General features: G+C 43.7%; 2 protein-coding genes across 2 annotated transcripts in view; both read left to right on the forward strand.

Annotated features, from left to right (window-relative positions):
* Nucleotides 1-6700: 6700 nt before the first annotated feature.
* Nucleotides 6701-18746, forward strand: part of LOC309368778 (uncharacterized protein) — a gene marked incomplete at its 3' end in the record, with an annotated part of 57876 nt that continues 45830 nt past the window's right edge. The window contains exon 1 of the mRNA XM_081909085.1: nucleotides 6701-6801. The remainder of the gene's footprint in view (nucleotides 6802-18746) is intronic.
* LOC309369158 (uncharacterized protein) lies at nucleotides 7982-16955 on the forward strand. Its single transcript, XM_081909891.1, has 6 exons — nucleotides 7982-8462; nucleotides 8659-8740; nucleotides 9025-9107; nucleotides 10049-10175; nucleotides 15400-15994; nucleotides 16163-16955. The coding sequence occupies exons 1-6, from the start codon at nucleotides 8061-8063 to the stop codon at nucleotides 16572-16574; spliced, it is 1701 nt and encodes a 566-aa protein (XP_081766017.1). The 5' UTR covers nucleotides 7982-8060; the 3' UTR covers nucleotides 16575-16955.

An 18746-nucleotide genomic window follows, 5' to 3' on the forward strand; every position in this document is an offset into this window, starting at 1 on the left:
AGGTAAAGGTCCCACTGAGGATGCACAAGCACAGTGTGCTAAGGTTCGCATCCATGATGGTGCCATCATGGTGTTTGGCACCAGAGAATGTCATATGTCAACTGGGGGTACGTGAAGAAGGTCCCAGGGTGCACTGAGGGGTGCAAGATGAAGGCATGTGACAAATACCTGGAATGCAGGGCCTTCAAGAAAACTAAGGTTCAGACATGCTCTTATCCTAGGTCTGACAGGGTAACCACAAAACCTTTTGAGCTAGTCCTTGCATACCTTTGGGGCCCTATGCCAGTTGCCAGTCTGGGCGGGGCCAAATTTTTGCTATCTCTGGTGGATGATTCCTCCAGAAATGGGTGCATTTTCTCTCTGAAGCACAAGGGAGAGGCGCTGCTTTGGTGAAAGACTGGATAACGGCAGTAGGACTACAATTCTCACTGTGGGTCAAGAGCTTTCAATCAGATCGCGTTGGAGAGTTCCCCAGGTCTGTGTTGCAAAACGTCTTCTGCCAGAAAGGCATACGCCACAGGTTGACTGCAGCAAATTCTCCTCAGGAGAATGGAGTTGCAGAATGCAGGTAGAGAACGCTGCAGGAGGCAACCAAAGCCATGCTCTTTGACACAGGGTTGCCCCAGCAGTTTTGGGTGGAAGCGTGGAAATCTGCGTCCTTCACTCTGAACCTTTCTTACAGTTCTGTAGTAGGGGACACACCCTATTTTCTGCTGCACGGCAAGAAGCCCAAGGTGCATTTCTTCTTCTTCTTTTCCTACAATCCTGAACAATAATGCTTCAGGCTTTTTTTACAAAAGTTAATTGGAACATTTTCTTCAACTCAATTGTATATCATTTTCCAGAATTTTTAAAATTTTATTACAAGCCCACTACATATGGTAAAAAGTCCCTTCTTTTTCCTTAGATTTCTAGCATATATTTGAGCCAGTTTTAGACATTCTTCCTATCTGCGCTGGTGATATATAGCATCTATACATCATTTTCATGTAATTTTCTTTCAGCAAAGAGCGGTCTTTAAATTTTAAATCAGTTTTCCCCAATCTTCCCCAATCTTCAAACATTAAATTATGTTTTTTGTTTTTTTTTCCAAATTTTTATTAGGTTTTTTTTAATAAAAAAGATACAGAAATAAAAAACAACATTGTTGTGTCTTGACAAAATTTCATAACATCTTTGGACTTCCTCACATCTCCCGCTCACACTTACATCATTCATAAAAATTTTCAAGCAAATTACCATCTTGTTTACGATTTTGTAACCAATCATTAAAATATAGTCTAATAACACTCATCTAATTTGGTGATGGCCAATTGAGTATGATCAAGCATCCATCTTAGCATTCCATCAAATTACAATAATTTTGTAAATAAATCTTAAATTTCTTCCAATCTTCTTCGATCTTTTCTTCTCCCAGGTCTCGAATTCTGCCAGTCATTTCCGCCAGCTGCATATAGTCCATCAGCTGCATCTGCCATTCTTCCAGTGTGGGTAGATCCTTCAAACATTAAATTATGACCTATATCTTGTGCCCATTTAATCATGACTGATTTTACCTCTTCATCTTTTGTTTCCCATTCTAGCAGAATACTATATGCATCTTTCAGCAACTTCCCTTTCCCTTCTACAACTTCCTTTTGAAATCTAGATGTTGTGTAGCTAAATCCTTTCTTATTCTCTTCTTTGTATATTTCATGTTCTTGTCGATAGCGTAACCAACTGTTAAAGTGGTCTTTTATTTCCTCGTAATCTCTTAGTTTCCATTTTCCTTCCTTTAACAAGTCAGCATAGGTAAGCCACTTTCCTTTCTTTTCAAGTGGTTTGAGCAGTAAAGCTTCATGTGGTGAAAGCCATCAAGGGGTCTTCTGTTCTTACATATCTTTATAGAGTGGTACCTCGGGTTACATACGCTTCAGGTTACACACTCCGCTAACCCGGAAATAGTGCTTCAGGTTAAGAACTTTGCTTCAGGATAAGAACAGAAATCGGGCTACTGCAGCGCAGCGGCAACAGGAGGCCCCATTAGCTAAAGTGGTGCTTCAGGTTAAGAACAGACCTCCGGAATAAATTAAGTACTTAACCTGGGGTACCACTGTATCTCTCCCATATGCTCATTAGTGATTTCCTAATTATATGGTTATAAAAACTTTTATGTACCCTCCCTTTCCCATGCCATAAATATGCATGCCAGCCAAATCTTTTGTCATGTCCTTCCAATTCTAATGCTTCTTGCTTTTCCAACTTCACCCAGTCCCTAATCCATACCAGGCATGCTGCTTCATAATATAATGAAAGATCTGGGAGGGCAAAACTAGCTCTGTCTTTTATGTCTATAAGTATCTTGTGTTTTATCCTTGGTCTTTTGCCCCCCCCCCCCCGCCCACTAAACTTGGAAATTTCTTTCTGCCATTTTTTGAAACATGCATCTTTCACAATTACTGGGACTGATTGAAAGAGGAATAGCATTTTTGGCGAACATTCATTTTAACCAATTAAATTCATCTAATCTAAATACTGAACAGTGCAATAGCCTGATCTATTTGAAAGCAAAATGCATGAGAATCCTCCATTGGGGTGTAGGCAATAAGACACTATACATTGAGCATAATAGCAATTATACACAAAATTTGGGTCCCCCTCTTTGCGGAAATAACTGTAATAATACTGTCAGACACATGTTAGCATTCCTACATAATATCACACAATACACCACATACTAATTACCATATTTTTCGCTCTATAAGACACACATTTTCCCCTCCAAAAATTAAGGGGAAATGTGTGTGCATCTTATGGAGTGAATGCAGGCTCCATGGCTTCAGCGATAGCAACTTGAAGCCTCCGAAGCGCAGTGGGAGCGCTGCTGCCATGCTCCGGAGGCTTCATGTTGCTTTCGCTGAAGCCTGAAGAGCGAGAGGGGTCGGTGCACACTGTCCTATCTCGCTCTCCAGGCTTCAAGGATAGCCGCCTGAAGCCTCCGGAGTGCGGCGGGAGCTCCCGCTGCATTCCAGAGGCTTCGGGTTGCCTTCACTGAAGGGTAGGTGCCCCTTCAGCTAAGGTGCAACGGCCCTTCAGCTAAGCGGGAGGAGAAATGGAAGGGGCTCCGTTTCTCCTGCCGTTTTGCTGAAGGGGTGCTGCGCAGAGAGAGGGAGTTTTCCCCTCCCATGGTCTCCCCCCTCTATAGCAAGGTGCGTCCTATGGTCGGGTGCGTCCTACAGAGCAAAAAATACGGAAAATATCAGTTGCATATCTTGAGGCAATTGTGATCTTTTACATATCTTTTCAATCCTGGGGCACAGAGTCTTGAGGTTTAAAAGGTGAGAGAATGTGCTTGCAATTCAACTTTCCCCCCTTTGTCAGCCCCCCCATCAGTCTATATCCTTTGGAAAGAGATAGCTGGGGCCACTCTGATGTCTTTGTTGTTGTTGTTGCAGGTAATGAATAGTCTTGTGGTGACAAGGTCTGCGTTGACATCTGTAGAAGGGATATCCTGTAAGCGGGGGGGGGGGGGGTGTGGCAGGACTTTTGGGACTTAAAGACACAGTTATAAAGAGAAGAGGTAAAAGCCAAAAAGGGGAGAATCTCTTTGAGTTTTCTTGGGAAGCTGCAAGCATTTTATTCATTTCACTATTATTATCTTAGCAAGTTAAGCATTTTATTCATTTCAATATTATGATCACATTTCCATATACCAGTATTTACTACTGTTATTATATGCTAAAAATACAAAAAAAGTAAAAAGATAAAAAGAAAACAAAAGTAAGAAAGATAGATTACCAGTTAAACATTTCTTCCAGATAAAAAATAATGAGGGAACCTTATTTCACAAATAAAGTAAAATAAAGTAAAATAAAATAAATGCTATTTATTTTAAAGAAAACCAAAGCTTTCCTATTTGATGTACCGTATTTTTCGTCCTATAGGGCACACTGGCCCATAGGGCGCACCTATGAAGATGAAAAATGGGGGGAATTATGGGAAAAGACATAAAATTCACCACGTGCTATCTGATTTTTAGATGGTACCTGACCACATCCAAATCAGTCAAAATAAATAAATAACAGCAATAAGTGTTGGACACGCAGACAAAATGAGGGAACCTTATTCCACAAGTGGTGGACATGTCCCCAAAGGGAAAATAAAATAAAGTAAAATAAATGCTATTTATTTTAAAGAAAACCAAAGCTTTCCTATTTTATATTCTAACAATAAGCATGCCAAATGAAAATCAAAGAGTGTTTCTTTACACGACAACAGCGGCTAGGATGTTAATAGCAAAATACTGGAAAATGAGTTAATATCAACAAAAGGTGAGTGGCAATTAAGTTGTGCTGGTACCTTGAAATGGCCACAATGCCAGAACTTCCAAGAGACTGAGATCTACTCCCAGTAATAAAAATCCTGCCAGTGATATACCCATTGTCTCTGCCCAGAGTTCTTGAGCTTTTCTCAGGGAGCAGTGACCAGAGTGGTGGATCGACCACTAGATCATTTAACAAATTAAAATGATATAAACAATCGTGCTATAAAAGTACATGCCATATATGAAGTATCACGATAATATAACTTGTAACACAGTGGTTTCTCCAATGAACAACAAGTCTTACAATGTATATAGACAGGCGCAGCATTGATTTTAGCTACAGGTGACAGAGATCTGCAGCTGCAAGGTTTTCTTCTTCAAGTGACCCCTTTAAAACAACAAATGTAAAACAAACTTTATCCATTCACAGTTTGTTAATTTGTTAAAATATGTTGAATTACAACATTATATTCATTTATATTACTTAGAATATGTATAACGGATGGAGCCCATGAGAGCGAAACAAGGCATTATTCCGGAAATCCTTGTCAACACTGTGGAACTGTAATAGGCTCCAATTTGGACTTTATGAACGTATGTGGAACAGAAACCAGCAGACATTTGGTCTTTATGAATGAACTGATTTATTGGGGACTTCCGTCTATATTATTGAACTTTATGTGCTGTTTATGTGCAAGATAAACCTTTGATATTGTGATAAGAATGTATAGAAGAGTATTGTTTATGTGAATGCACAGCCGGTTACGTCTTGTGTGTTTGTACATTCAAGGAACAGCATTCCTGACCCAGATTTTCACAGGAAGTCCCTAAAATGATTCCCCTTTCAAACAGGATACGTGAACCTAGGCCAGCATGGTCCTCCTCTCTGGCAGATGGACAACCCTTCCCCCCCAAAAAATATAGTCTGGCCCCCCACATGGTCTGAGGGATGGTGGACTGTCCCATGGCTGAAAAAGGTTGCCCCAGGCTAACCAGATGGTCAATATCCGGTTCCACTCCACCCTTTTAAAATTTCAATATCAAAACAGATCCCAGCTTTCAGAGCATGTAAACCACATGAGTGGAAAGACCGCTGCTCCATGCACAAAAATAGGACTATACTTCCTTCTCCCACCTTTAAAGTAAACGTCTATGTAACGAAACCAAATTGATCCAAGTCTGCCTTTCTCCACCAACCTCAATTTCGCTCTTCAAGCCAAAAGACAACACTTCCCCGTCCCTGGGCGAAACCCCCTGGCCTTCCATTGGTAGAGCCGCCAACACGCCTGTGGCGTTTACCACAGCGCGACGCAAGGACTGAGCGGGTGGCGAGATGCTTTCAGCCTCAGACACTTGGCGGGTTCTGAAATGGCTGTGCAGGCCAGATTCACGACCCTGATGGGCTGGATTCATCCCGTGGAACATAGTTTGAGGACCCCTGGTCTACACTGACTGGGACATTCTGCATGCCAAGCAGATGCTCTAGGGCTCCCCATAGTTCACTAGCCTTTCAGTGTTATGCTATTAGCCACCATGGAGATTCCACCTACCTCTTTCATTTAATAAATAATCATAAACATAAACATAAGCATATATTTATACCCCGCCCATCTGGCTGGGTTCCCCAGCCACTCTGGGTGGCTTCCAACAAAATATCAAAATACAATAGTCCATCCAATATTAAAAACTTCCCTAAACATAATAACAACAACCATCCATTTTCAGTCCATTGAATTAGCAATTAAGCATTTCTGGAAAGGGAAATGGCATACTTTGTATATTAGCATAAAAAGCATGCATAAGAAAGTATTGCTCATTTATGATGAGAATAGGGTTTATTTCTTTTGAACCTCGCTTGGTTCCTCCTTGGCAGCCAGTGTGATTGTTTCAGCAGGGCTAGAACTCAGGACCTGCTGCCTTGAGGGACATCTAAGAGCAGTTGGGCAGGGGAAAGGTCTCCCTTGGGAGGTGGGGGACTCTCCTTCCTTGGAGGTTTCTAAGCAGAGATCGGACGGCCATCTGCCATGGATGCTTTAGCTGAGATTCCTGCATTGCTGGGGGTTGGACTAGATGACCCTGGGATCCCCTCCTCTCTCTCCCCTCCTGAATTCTAGGAGGAGCTTCCTTGCCTCCTGCAAAGCCCTTTTCCCTGCAAGCTCTTCCTCTGGTTTCTGGCCAAGGGAGGGAGATGCTCAGAGTCCAGCCAGGAGCCTCACCCCCAAAAGGATATCTGGGCATGGGCCTAGCCAGGGGGGCAGCTGCCCCCCCCCCAAATCCATAAGAAATAATAAAAATCTGAGGTTGTGCCAAGCGAGAGAGGGCTGAGCTGGAGGAACCCGGCTTGGCAAGGGTTAAAGGGAAGTGAGCTGCCTTCCTAGAGAGGCCAGGAAGCAAGAGGGGGCTGGTCCTCCAGAGCCAAGGCCCCTCCCTCCCCAGTCCTTTCCTTGCTTTGGGGTCTCTCCTGCAAGGGCTGCCTCGCTCTCCCCTCCTGGGATCTGGTGAGTCTCCGCTCTCTCCCCCCAGAGGGTGCAGTGGGGAGACGGGGGGGGGGGTCCCAGGGCTGCAGCTGGGGAGGATGCCTGGGGGGCCTGATCACGCTCTCCTTCCTGGAGATCAGAGGATCCCAAACTCATCTGGCCCTCCGCCGCCACCCGCTTGTCAGAAAAAAAATCTCCCTTCTTTAAACAAAGGAGTCCCTGGGACTTTAACTCTGTGTGACATCGCTCAGCCTCATTGCACAACAGAGGAAACATGGGCAAATGGTTTTCCAAAGCTGGACGAGGAGGTGGACTAGCCCCCCCCCAAGAAAACCCCACGTGGAGGAAGGGAGGAAAGGTGGGAGAGAAAGGAGAGGAATAAAGAGAGGGATCCCAGCCCATAGTCTGGCTGCTGCATTACGGACCAGTTTTCCCGTGTCTCCAAGGGCAGCTCCCCAGGGAGGCCACTGCAGCAATCCCCTCGCACCCAGAGCATGGCATCCCAGGACCACATCCTCTCTGTCCCAAAGGGATTGTTGCTGGCAAAGCAGCCGGAAATTGGCGCAGCTACTCACCGAGCCTCCAGGGACCTTGGCATCAATGGCTGCGTGTGTGTTTAGTTATGTAGTGAAATAATAATAATAAATTACCCGCCTAAATTTCAAGGGAGATGTCTTTGGCCCTGCCCGTTTGGCCCTCAGGGGGTTGATCAGATACATCCCTGGCCCTCATAGTAAACAAAAAGGGACCCCACCCCAGGAGTCTGTCTGGAGAGCGGCAGAGTCCAAGTGCAAGTAAAGGAGACAGAAGCTGGGGAGTGGGGGGTAGCAACACCTGAAGACCCCCGGGTGAGGACCCCCACTAGACCAAGCATCCGTTTTTCACAAGATACAAATGACTCCCTTCTCAGTCGGTTCTGACTTCATACATTGACTGGAGGGCAGCAGAAACCAGGTTGATTAATCTCCCAGAAATCCCTTCAGTTGCCTCCACATTTTGCATTGCTAGAAGGCAAGAGACTTATTTCTTCTCCTCTTCCTCCTCTTTCTTTTCAAAAAGATAGCTCATGGTCTGGGATGCGGTGCAGTCCAGCCCTGGTTCCCAGCAAGACTCATCCATGCTTCCTCAGGGAACCATTCCCCCTCCTCACAAACAAATTCTGTAACAGAACAATGTATTTGCTTTTTAGGATATGCTACAGCTTCTCATTTAGATGGACAGAACTTGGCAGAAGACCGAAGGGTTCCTTCCAATCTCTCAGAAGCTTCCTGAGAGCACAGATGGATGAGCAAGATTCAGCTGGCCCTGGAACAGGAAGAGGCCATGCCAGCCAAACTGGGAGCAGTGGGCGATTCTGGGAAAACCCAGTGCAGAAGATCCTGGGTGAGGTGCACACCCTCCGCTCAGAGGTGCAGAGCCAGCAGTTGAGGCAGTTCTGCTGCCAAGAGGCCAAAGGACCCCGAGAGGTTTGCAGCCGACTCTACCACTTTTGCCACCAGTGGCTGAAGCCAGAAAGGCACACGAAAGCTGAGATGCTGGACCTGGTGATCTTGGAGCAGTTCCTGGCTGTCCTTCCCCCGGAGATGGAGAGCTGGGTGAGGGAATGCGGAGCGGAGACCAGTTCCCAGGCGGTGGCCCTGGCCGAAGGTTTCCTCCTGAGTCAGGCAGAGGAGAGAAAGCAGGTGAGAGAGACTTTCCTCTGGATACTCCCAAGGGGCTCCAAACAGGACAGAGAACATCCCATAATGGTCTGCTGATGGCCCATTCGTTTTCTTGGAAAGCATCCATGGAATGAGATCTAACACCCTTCAAGTCTTTGTCATTCTCTTTCTAGCATTTCTCCCCATTCTCTGTTTTGAATCCGTGTTTCTTTTTCAGGGAAAGGATCTCTTTGCAGAAATGGACCTGGATTCCTGTGAGGCAGAGAGGCCTCCGTTGGACACCAGAGAGAGGTCACTGGGTAAGGAGGAAGGTGGTTTTTCTCCATTTGGTCTCATTCTGTTGGTTTTCCAACTCATCTGAGGGTTCTTTTCATCTTGTTTTGGGGGGAGACAGTTGGGGACAAGGGTCCAGAGGAGGGGAGATGTATTTCTGCACAACAAACATATGAAATGGGTACAAACCTCCAAATGCTCTCAGCAGGAAAGGCTTTCTCAAAGGCCCATCTTTAGTTAGAGATGCCCTGTTTCACCTGTGAGAGAAGCAGGGACTCCTGGCATCCTGTTTACCTTTTATCTTTTGCAGGTGACAGAGTGATCCCAGGAAGACTTCCTGATCCGCCTTTTCATGGGGGCAGAAGGGAAGCAGTGGCTGTGGAACCAGATCAGGTCAGGGGAAGCTGCCTTGTGGGGACAGAGGCTGAGGGATGGAGCAATGTCATGGACTGGTTGGGCACAGAGAAATGGTGGGAGGAAGCAGCCGGGGAACCAGGAAGGGAAGATGGCTCAGAGCCGAAGGAGTGGAGGTGGAGGAAGGATGGGCGGTCAGAGGGGGAAGAGGGAGAAGCCTGGGTAGAGGAGGTGTCAGAAGCTGAAGGGCTTACAGGGCGTATTGAGCTGGGAGACTCCGTGGCAGAATGCAGTGCAGAATCAGAGGCAGAAGAGGAAGGAGGCGAGTGGGAGAGGAAGGTCGAGAGGCAGAGGTGAGTCAGGAGAAGGAAGAGCCACAGGTGGCTCCCTCTCCTTTTGCCAGAAGCTGCCCTCCCTGCTTGTCTCTCAGACCCAGGAGACCCCCCTGCATTGCAGGAATCTCTGCTAGATCATCCAAGACAGATGCCCATCCAAAAGATGTTATTTCTAGATTGATCACTGATTGCAAAAATTGGTTTCTAAGCAGTGGACAAATGAGAACAAATAGTGGCCTGGATTCACCTAACCAGCCCCATCTACTGCAAAATGGGGCTTGCTCCACATTCCTCCCCCTCTCCATGCCCCCATGACCCCCTTGGATTTGACTCTAGGGCATTGGGAGGGAACCTTCCCAGAACGGCTCACAAGGAGATGAGAAAGTGGATCCTTCCTTTGGGGAAACTGGAATGCTTGTGTAGGCAGAATGACTTGAAAAACACAAGGTGGAGTACCACCTATTTGCGCAGAAATGAATACCCATAATTAAAATGCAGATTAAAATAAGCATCCATAATTAAAATGTGCAGCAAAGCAATCGTATTAAAACAACACCACAATGTACAGGAAGGAAACAACAGAGCATTGTGGAGCAGATCATATTTCTGCTGTCTCAGAGGAAGATATTTCCCTTTTTCTTTTAGGGTCCAGTGTGCTTTGAAGATATTGCTGTTCGTTTCACGGACGAGGAGTGGGCGTTGCTGGATCCTGACCAGAGAGCTCTGCATAAGGACGTCATGGAGGAGAATCGTGGGATCGTGGCCTCTCTTGGTAAGGCTCCCTGTGGGAATGTTATAGCTGCCTGGAAATTCAAAGCATACCTCTATGGGACCAACCTCATATATTTTCACGGAGCTCAACCGTGGCCCCTATATCACCTGGGAACCTAACACCCCCACAATAAACAGTAAATTACAGTTTTTTCTTTGAACAATCTTCCTCAAATTATTCCTTTTTCTACCATGATTGTGTTAGGATATTGATGTTCCGTTCCACCTAAACAGATGTGTGGAGCTATTGTATGTCACATGTCTGTTTACATTCCAGCACAGCTTGCTGGGAACTTCCGTTTGTGTATAGCTTTTGCCTCATCCTTCCTGCTCTTAGACATGAAGGAGAGCAGACATGCTTTTCTTTGTCTTGATCTATGCTGAATAAACTGCTTGTAAATATGCTTTACATATGCCTCTGTCCACCCTTCTTTTTTTTTAAAAAAACACATTTTATTAGTTTTTACAATATCAACAACAAACAAAAATATAAAACAAACAAAACATAACAAACATAAATCATAACCTTATTGAAAATAAGTTATTTACTTTGTAAAACGACTTCCTCGTTCCCCCTTAGTTGAATTTCATTGCATATCCTTATAACGGTTTTCCAAATCCCAATTTCAATACCCTTTAAATTAAACATTAACATCTTTAAATCTTCTCCTTCTTGTATTAAACATATTATTTTATCAGTTAACATAAATACAATCCTAAACCCATTAAGTATGTGGGCGCCATTTCCAGTTATTTTAGCTTAACAAATTTAGCTAAATAATCATTAAATTTCTTCCATTCTTCGTGGTGCTCCTCCTCCTTCTGGTTGCGGACTCTTCTGGTTAGATCAGCTAGCTCCATAAAATCCATCATCTTCATCTGCCATTCTTCTACTGTTGGTAATTCTTGAGTTTTCCACTTTTTAGCTAACAAAATACGAGCCGCAGTTGTTGCATACAAAAACAGATTAACATCTTTCTTGGGCAATTCCAAAACTGTTATTCCAAGAAGAAAGGCCTCTAGTTCCTTTATAAATGTATATTTCAACATTTTTTTCAATTCGTTATAAATCTTTTCCCAGAAGTCTTTCATCTTGGAGCAGGTCCACCACATATGAAAGAATGTTGCTTCCTTTTCTTTACATTTCCAACATATATTATCACAATTATGATACATCTTTGCTAATTTTACAGGAGTCAAATACCATCTATACATCATTTTCATAATATTTTCCTTTAACAAAGTACATGCGGTGAACTTAACCCCTTTCTTCCACAATCTTTCCCAGTCCTCAAACATTATGTTATGTCCTAAATCTCTTGCCCAATCTATCATCACCAATTTAACTTGTTCATCTTTCGTATGCCACTCCAGCAAAAGCTTGTACATTTTAGATAAATTTTTACCTTCAGTATCTAACAACTCCATCTCCAACTTAGATTTTTCCAAGGCAAAACCATTTTTCTTATCCAGTTTATACAATTCATTAATCTGGTGGTAATGTAGCCAATTTTGCTTATCTTTAATTTGCTCAAATGGTCCTAATTTATAACCTTCCTCTTCTTCTATTAATAAATCATAATATCTCAACCATTTGGTATCCATATTTATTTTTTTCTGGGCTTTTGCCTCCATTGGTGAAAGCCATCTGGGCGTCTTTCTTTCTAAAAGGTCTTTGTATTTTATCCAAACATTATACAACGATTTCCGAATTATATGATTTTTAAATGCTTTATGGGCTTTTACTTTATCATGCCACAAATATGCATGCCAACCAAACACATTATAAAATCCCTCCAAATCTAGTAAATCTGTATCTTCTAATTTCATCCATTCTTTAATCCAACAAAGTGTGGCAGCTTCAAAATAGATTTTTAAGTCTGACAGAGAGAATCCCCCTCTTTCTTTGGAATCCGTAAGTAATTTGCATTTAATTCTGGGTTTCCTCCCCTTCCACCCTTCTGTCACAAAGAGTTAATTACTCTGCTGATTAGAGGGTGCTCCAGCTTCTGAAGAGTTCTGAAGCTGCGGGTCGTTGTTTGATGCTGTTCCGCGGACCGGAGTTTGCCCGGTTACCGGTCGGTGGGCTGGAGCCAGCTGGGAGCCTGCCAAATGCCCCCGCTTCCCTTGGACGCATCCCAAGAGATTGGGCTGGTCTGAACTTCCCAGGCCACCTTCACTGTCAGCTTCAGAATTGTTAGGAAAGCTAAGTAGCTTCAGGTTTTTGTTATTGCTCCTGTCAGTCTTGGGTTGACCAAAGAGAGGACTGGCAGCGAAGCTCAGGTGCTGCCAGCCAGAGAAGAAGCAGGCCTAGGGAGAGGAGAGTTAGCAGCGGAAGGCAGAGAGGAGGGGGAGAGGAACTGTCATCTGAGCTCTGAACAAAGGGAAGAAGGAAAAGAGAGGCACAGTGACAGACAGCTGTGTGAGAGCTACAGGAGTGAGTCAGACGCTGGAATGCAGGAAGCATTCTCTGCCTAATCTCGTAAAGATACTGGAAGAGAAGGTGGGGGCTTCTGTGCTGGGGAAGGGGGAGGAGCTCAGTCTGGGCAACTCGATCTTGTGGGGAGGACGATGAGTAGAGGAGCTCCGTCCAAGTTTGTTGTTTTAGCAATACATCTGAAATTATTAACAGCCAGAGTCTTCTCACGTTTGTGGGAGGGACCAAGCCATAACAAGGACTGACATTGGAGATGGAGGGGATGCCATGACTGGGCCAAACAAAATCCATCCCAGAGAAAAGCTAGGCTTATGGAATCTCAGGTAGTAGTAGCAGTGATGAGGATGAGGATGATACAGTGGTACCTCGGTTTACAAACTTAATTTTTTCCAGAACAGGTACCACTGTAGTAATAATAATAATTTTTTGTAATGGCTTGGCTCTCCCACAGAAGCGAGACACCGGCAGTAATTATCTCAGGTTTATTGCTCAAACACATAAATCACTCCGGATCTCCTTCACTCCGTGTCTGACTTCAAGTTTGCAGTTGCCAAGTCTAAACTCCGCCCCTTCCTCTTCTTCCAAGAGGGGAAAAAATCCTTTCGCTTCTGCTCTTTCCCCCTCCTCTCACTGACCTTTTCGCGCCTTCGAGTTTTTGGGCTAGCTATTCCTGGCCTCTCCCCTTCTGTCTCTGAGCTAAGATTGGTATTTTGTGGATCTTTGCTATCTGCTGCCTGCTCTCTGTTCTCTGAAGCTCTGCCACTCGGCTGCCCCTCCTCCCTCTCACATTCCAGCTCAAATTCCAGTTTCCTTATCTCTCTTTGCCTGCTTTCATACATTCCAGCCTCTGTCAGCTCCGGAACAAAGCTGACATTTTTATTTCTACCCTGCCTGTCTGGCTGGGTTGCCCCAGCCACTCTGGGCGGCTTCCAACACATATATAAACATGAAACATAAATAATAATATTCTGATCCCATATAAAAAGAACATCAACTTAAAATGAACAACTTATACTGGTGGCCAAAATTGTGGAAACCTTTTGTGAAAAGTGTATTTCTGAGGTTTGGTGGCTCATAACACCACTTTTGTGTGGAGTAATACCATAAAATTATATATCAATGGAAAGATAATTTAATGAAGAATGTAATGTAATGACTTTTATGAAGGAATATTTATTGGAACAGCAGTCATAAAGAAAAAGCATGAAACTTTTGGTAACCATTGGTAACCTTTAGCTTTAATTACAGCCTTACAACGCTTTCCCATGAAGTGAACCAAATTTTTATTTCTGCAGCTGTAAGAATGTGAAACCAAGATTGAATTATTGCCTCTGTTAATTGGGCTTTATTGCTGGGTTGCCTCTGATTAACAAGTTTCTTTAGTCGGCTCCATAGATTTCTGATTGGGTTAATGTTTGGGCTATTCCCAAGCCATTCCGGCAGTGGAATAGGATTATCTTGAAAGCACCGTTTGCACACAGCAGCAACATGACATGGAGCTGAGTCCTGTTGAAATAGATAAATAAATAAATGAAATGATAGATCGATAGATAGATGATAGATGATAGATAGATAGATAGATAGATAAACAAACAAACAAACAAATATTTATAAAAATATATATAAATGCTTCAATATCTGCGAAAAGATCAGCTGCGGAACGCTTCAGTTTGGGCTAAAGTATTTCATTTATGTATTTGGGGGCATTTACATTCCCATTAATGACGCAAATTCCACCCACACCTTTTGCTGCCATACAAGCCCAGATCATCACACTATCTGGGTGTTTCACGGTCAGTGTAATGCAAGTAGGATGTAAATCTTCTCTTAATCTTCTCTTCGCGTATTTCATGCCATCACAACCAAGCAAAGAGATTTGGGTCTCATCGCTCGAAATAATAATGTCCCATTGTTCCACTGTGCAGTTAACATGGGTTTAGTCTTTCAACTTTGCTTGAGAGATAACAATGGCATTTTCCTTAGAATTCTAGCCTTTAGACGAGTCCTTGCAATCAACTTCACATTACATTGCACCATGTCATCTTGTATACACACAGATGATATTCTTCTGTCATGTAGGGACAGTCTCTCCATTCTTCGATCGTCACTTGCCTTTGTGCACCTTTTCCTGCCTTTACCAGTCTGATTTTATAGTGACTGAGTCTCCTTATACATCTCCCAAAATATAGAAAGGAAGCTTTGGTTATGTTTTCCCCAATCTCACTTCTAATTTCTTCATAACTGTTGCCTTGTTCACTTAATAGTACAATTTTACATCGCTTTCTGGGATGACCAGTCAACTCTTTGTGCCATCTCTATATTTTTATTGTGTCTTACAATGTCACTAAATGAAAGAACAAAAAAACCCCAACCAACTTGATAGCAATCACGTAACAAACTGACAAAAGTCAACCTAAGCAAGTTGTGCTTCGTTTTTCTGATTATTTGGCTATAACATTTGATAGAATACGGATAATAAAACAAACTTTGTTGAATTGCATTCTTGTTAAAATTATATTTCCATTGATATATAATGTTATAATATTGCTCCAAAAGAAGCAGAGTTTTGAGCCATCAAACCTCCGAAATACACTTTTCTCCAAAAGGCTTCCACAATTTTGACCATTTCTATATATCAAACAAAGCAAGATTCAACAAATCTCCAGAAACTCATAATAAATATGTTGGTTAATGACAAACAACACAGGTAGTGAAAACCCCCCCAAACTCCCTTCAGTTCTTCTCCATTTGTTCCTGAGGCTCTAATCCCTTTTTGTTTCCATTGCAGATTGTGATGAATCGGAAATCGAGAACAAAGGTGACCACGAAAAAATCCCCAGAGAGGAGAAGCCACGCAAAAATTTGGAGGGTGGAGAAAGCTGCAGTCAGAGCTCCCATTCCACTTCCCATCAACAAAATCTCATTGGAAAGAAACCATATCAGTGTGTGGAATGTGGAAAGAGTTTCAGGAAGAGCTCCCATCTCACTTGCCATCAAAGAGTTCATACAGGGGAGAAACCCTATCAGTGCGTCGAATGTGGAAAGAGCTTCAGTCAGAGCTCTGCTCTCACTTGCCATCAAAGAATTCATACAGGAGAGAAACCCTATCAGTGTGTGGAATGTGGAAAGAGCTTCAGTAACAGCCGCAGTCTCACTTCACATCAAAGAATTCATACAGGGGTGAAACCATATCAGTGTGTGGAATGTGGAAAGAGCTTCAGTGACAGCCACACTCTCACCTCCCATCAGAGAATTCATACAGGGGAGAAACCCTATCAGTGTGTGGAATGTGGAAAGAGCTTCAGTCAGAGCTCCACTCTCACTTCCCATCAAAGAATTCATACAGGAGATAAACCCTATCAGTGTGTGGAATGTGGAAAATGGTTCAGTCAGAGCTCCCATCTCACTTCCCATCAAAGAATTCATAGAGGGGATAAACCATATCAGTGTGTGGAATGTGGAATAAGCTTCAGTCATAGCCACAGTCTCACTTCACATCAAAAAATTCATACAGGGGAGAAACCATATCAATGTGTGGAATGTGGAAAGAGCTTCAGTCACAGTCAGAATCTCACTTCCCATCAAAGAATTCATACAGGGGAGAAACCCTATCAGTGTGTGGAATGTGGAAAGAGCTTCACTCAGAGCTCCAATCTCACTAAGCATCAGAGAATTCATACAGGGGAGAAACCCTATCAGTGTGTGGAATGTGGAAAGAGCTTCAGTAAGAAGAGCAGTCTTGCTTCCCATCAAAGAATTCATACAGGGGAGAAACCCTATCAGTGTGTGGAATGTGGAAAGAGCTTCAGGACGAAGGACATTCTCACATTTCATCAAAGGATTCATACAGGGGCGAAACCCTATCAGTGTGTGGAATGTGGAAAGAGCTTCAGTCACAGGCCGAATCTCGCTTCCCATCAAAGAATCCATACAAAGGTTGGAAAAACCATTATACAGATTTAGGAGCCAGGCAAATCCACACTTTTTAACCAGGCCTTTGGCTGATTGACATTTAATGCCCTTTTAAAATGTGGTATTTTGTGTGTTTTTTTGTTTTTTTATGTTGTAACTATCCTGAGACCTGTGGGTGTAGGGAATTGCTGCCAACTTTCTGCACCACCTTGAGTACCCACAGAATTGTGGCTTCTACTGGCAACACACAGAGGAGAACAAATGAAAGAAAAACACAAGGGGCAGGGAAAAACCTGGAAAAGGCCATACCAAATGGACATCAGGTGTGAAGAGGTCACTTTTCCCACTCCTGAACCATGCCACAGGTAGAGGATTTGAAATGCTAGAAGTGTTCTCCGGGGCAAGGGGAGCTGCTGGGAAATTGAACTACGGGCTTAAAATATTACTTTTTTAAAAAGTTGCTGCCATTATAAACATTACAGGTAGAGAGCTGGAGGGAGAGTGAGCAGGCCCAGGCTGTGTTGCGTCCAAGAATGGGGTGAAGGGAGAAGTGAAGAAACAGTGAAAGCTTTTTCTTCCTGACGTTTCCGGTGCAGCTCTGAATTCCACCTGCCCTGGAATTGTCCAGTGGAGGGAAAGGATGTCTCCAAGGCCGTTTTCTGTGGCAACCAGATAACAGGAGCTGCCAAATGTGGGAAGCCTCGCAAAAGTCCCAAGGGAAGTGGCAGAGACATGTCATCACAGCATCATTTGGCTGCTGCTATGGCAACAGTGAAAAACTGCGACCAGGGCCACAGGCTGAGCTGGGTGATTGACAGTGGGACCAGTCACCATCTCATGCCATCGCCATCTAGTGGTTTTTTGTGGAACTGCAAGGCTCTGAAAACTTGAAGAAGTGTAACTCTTGCAGATGGTTCCAAGCGCCAACTAACTATGTCTGGCTCTGTTTATTGTTTATTGTTCTTTTTTACAGGCAGAGATTTAGGCCTATGTCGTTCCAGAGATGCAGTGCTGTTTGCTTTCTGTTTCCTCTCTTGTCCATGATGGGTTCAAAGTGTGTTTTGAAAATAATGTGTGTTCCATTTCCAGAGGTGGGCGACAAGTGGTCAGTGTTGAGTGCAAAGATAGGCTGTTTGTGCTAGAAACGCCTATTGCAGGTAAAGGTCCCACTGAGGATGCACAAGCACAGTGTGCTAAGGTTCGCATCCATGATGGTGCCATCATGGTGTTTGGCGCCAGAGAATGTCATATGTCAACTGGGGGTACGTGAAGAAGGTCCCAGGGTGCACTGAGGGGTGCAAGATGAAGGCATGTGACAAATACCTGGAATGCAGGGCCTTCAAGAAAACTAAGGTTCAGACATGCTCTTATCCTAGGTCTGACAGGGTAACCACAAAACCTTTTGAGCTAGTCCTTGCATACCTTTGGGGCCCTATGCCAGTTGCCAGTCTGGGCGGGGCCAAATTTTTGCTATCTCTGGTGGATGATTCCTCCAGAAATGGGTGCATTTTCTCTCTGAAGCACAAGGGAGAGGCGCTGCTTTGGTGAAAGACTGGATAACGGCAGTAGGACTACAATTCTCACTGTGGGTCAAGAGCTTTCAATCAGATCGCGTTGGAGAGTTCCCCAGGTCTGTGTTGCAAAACGTCTTCTGCCAGAAAGGCATACGCCACAGGTTGACTGCAGCAAATTCTCCTCAGGAGAATGGAGTTGCAGAATGCAGGTAGAGAACGCTGCAGGAGGCAACCAAAGCCATGCTCTTTGACACAGGGTTGCCCCAGCAGTTTTGGGTGGAAGCGTGGAAATCTGCGTCCTTCACTCTGAACCTTTCTTACAGTTCTGTAGTAGGGGACACACCCTATTTTCTGCTGCACGGCAAGAAGCCCAAGGTGCATTTCTTCTTCTTCTTTTCCTACAATCCTGAACAATAATGCTTCAGGCTTTTTTTACAAAAGTTAATTGGAACATTTTCTTCAACTCAATTGTATATCATTTTCCAGAATTTTTAAAATTTTATTACAAGCCCACTACATATGGTAAAAAGTCCCTTCTTTTTCCTTAGATTTCTAGCATATATTTGAGCCAGTTTTAGACATTCTTCCTATCTGCGCTGGTGATATATAGCATCTATACATCATTTTCATGTAATTTTCTTTCAGCAAAGAGCGGTCTTTAAATTTTAAATCAGTTTTCCCCAATCTTCCCCAATCTTCAAACATTAAA

This window comes from Podarcis melisellensis, assembly GCF_964234715.1.
Source record: "Podarcis melisellensis genome assembly, chromosome: 4".
NCBI classification, from domain to species: domain Eukaryota; kingdom Metazoa; phylum Chordata; class Lepidosauria; order Squamata; family Lacertidae; genus Podarcis; species Podarcis melisellensis.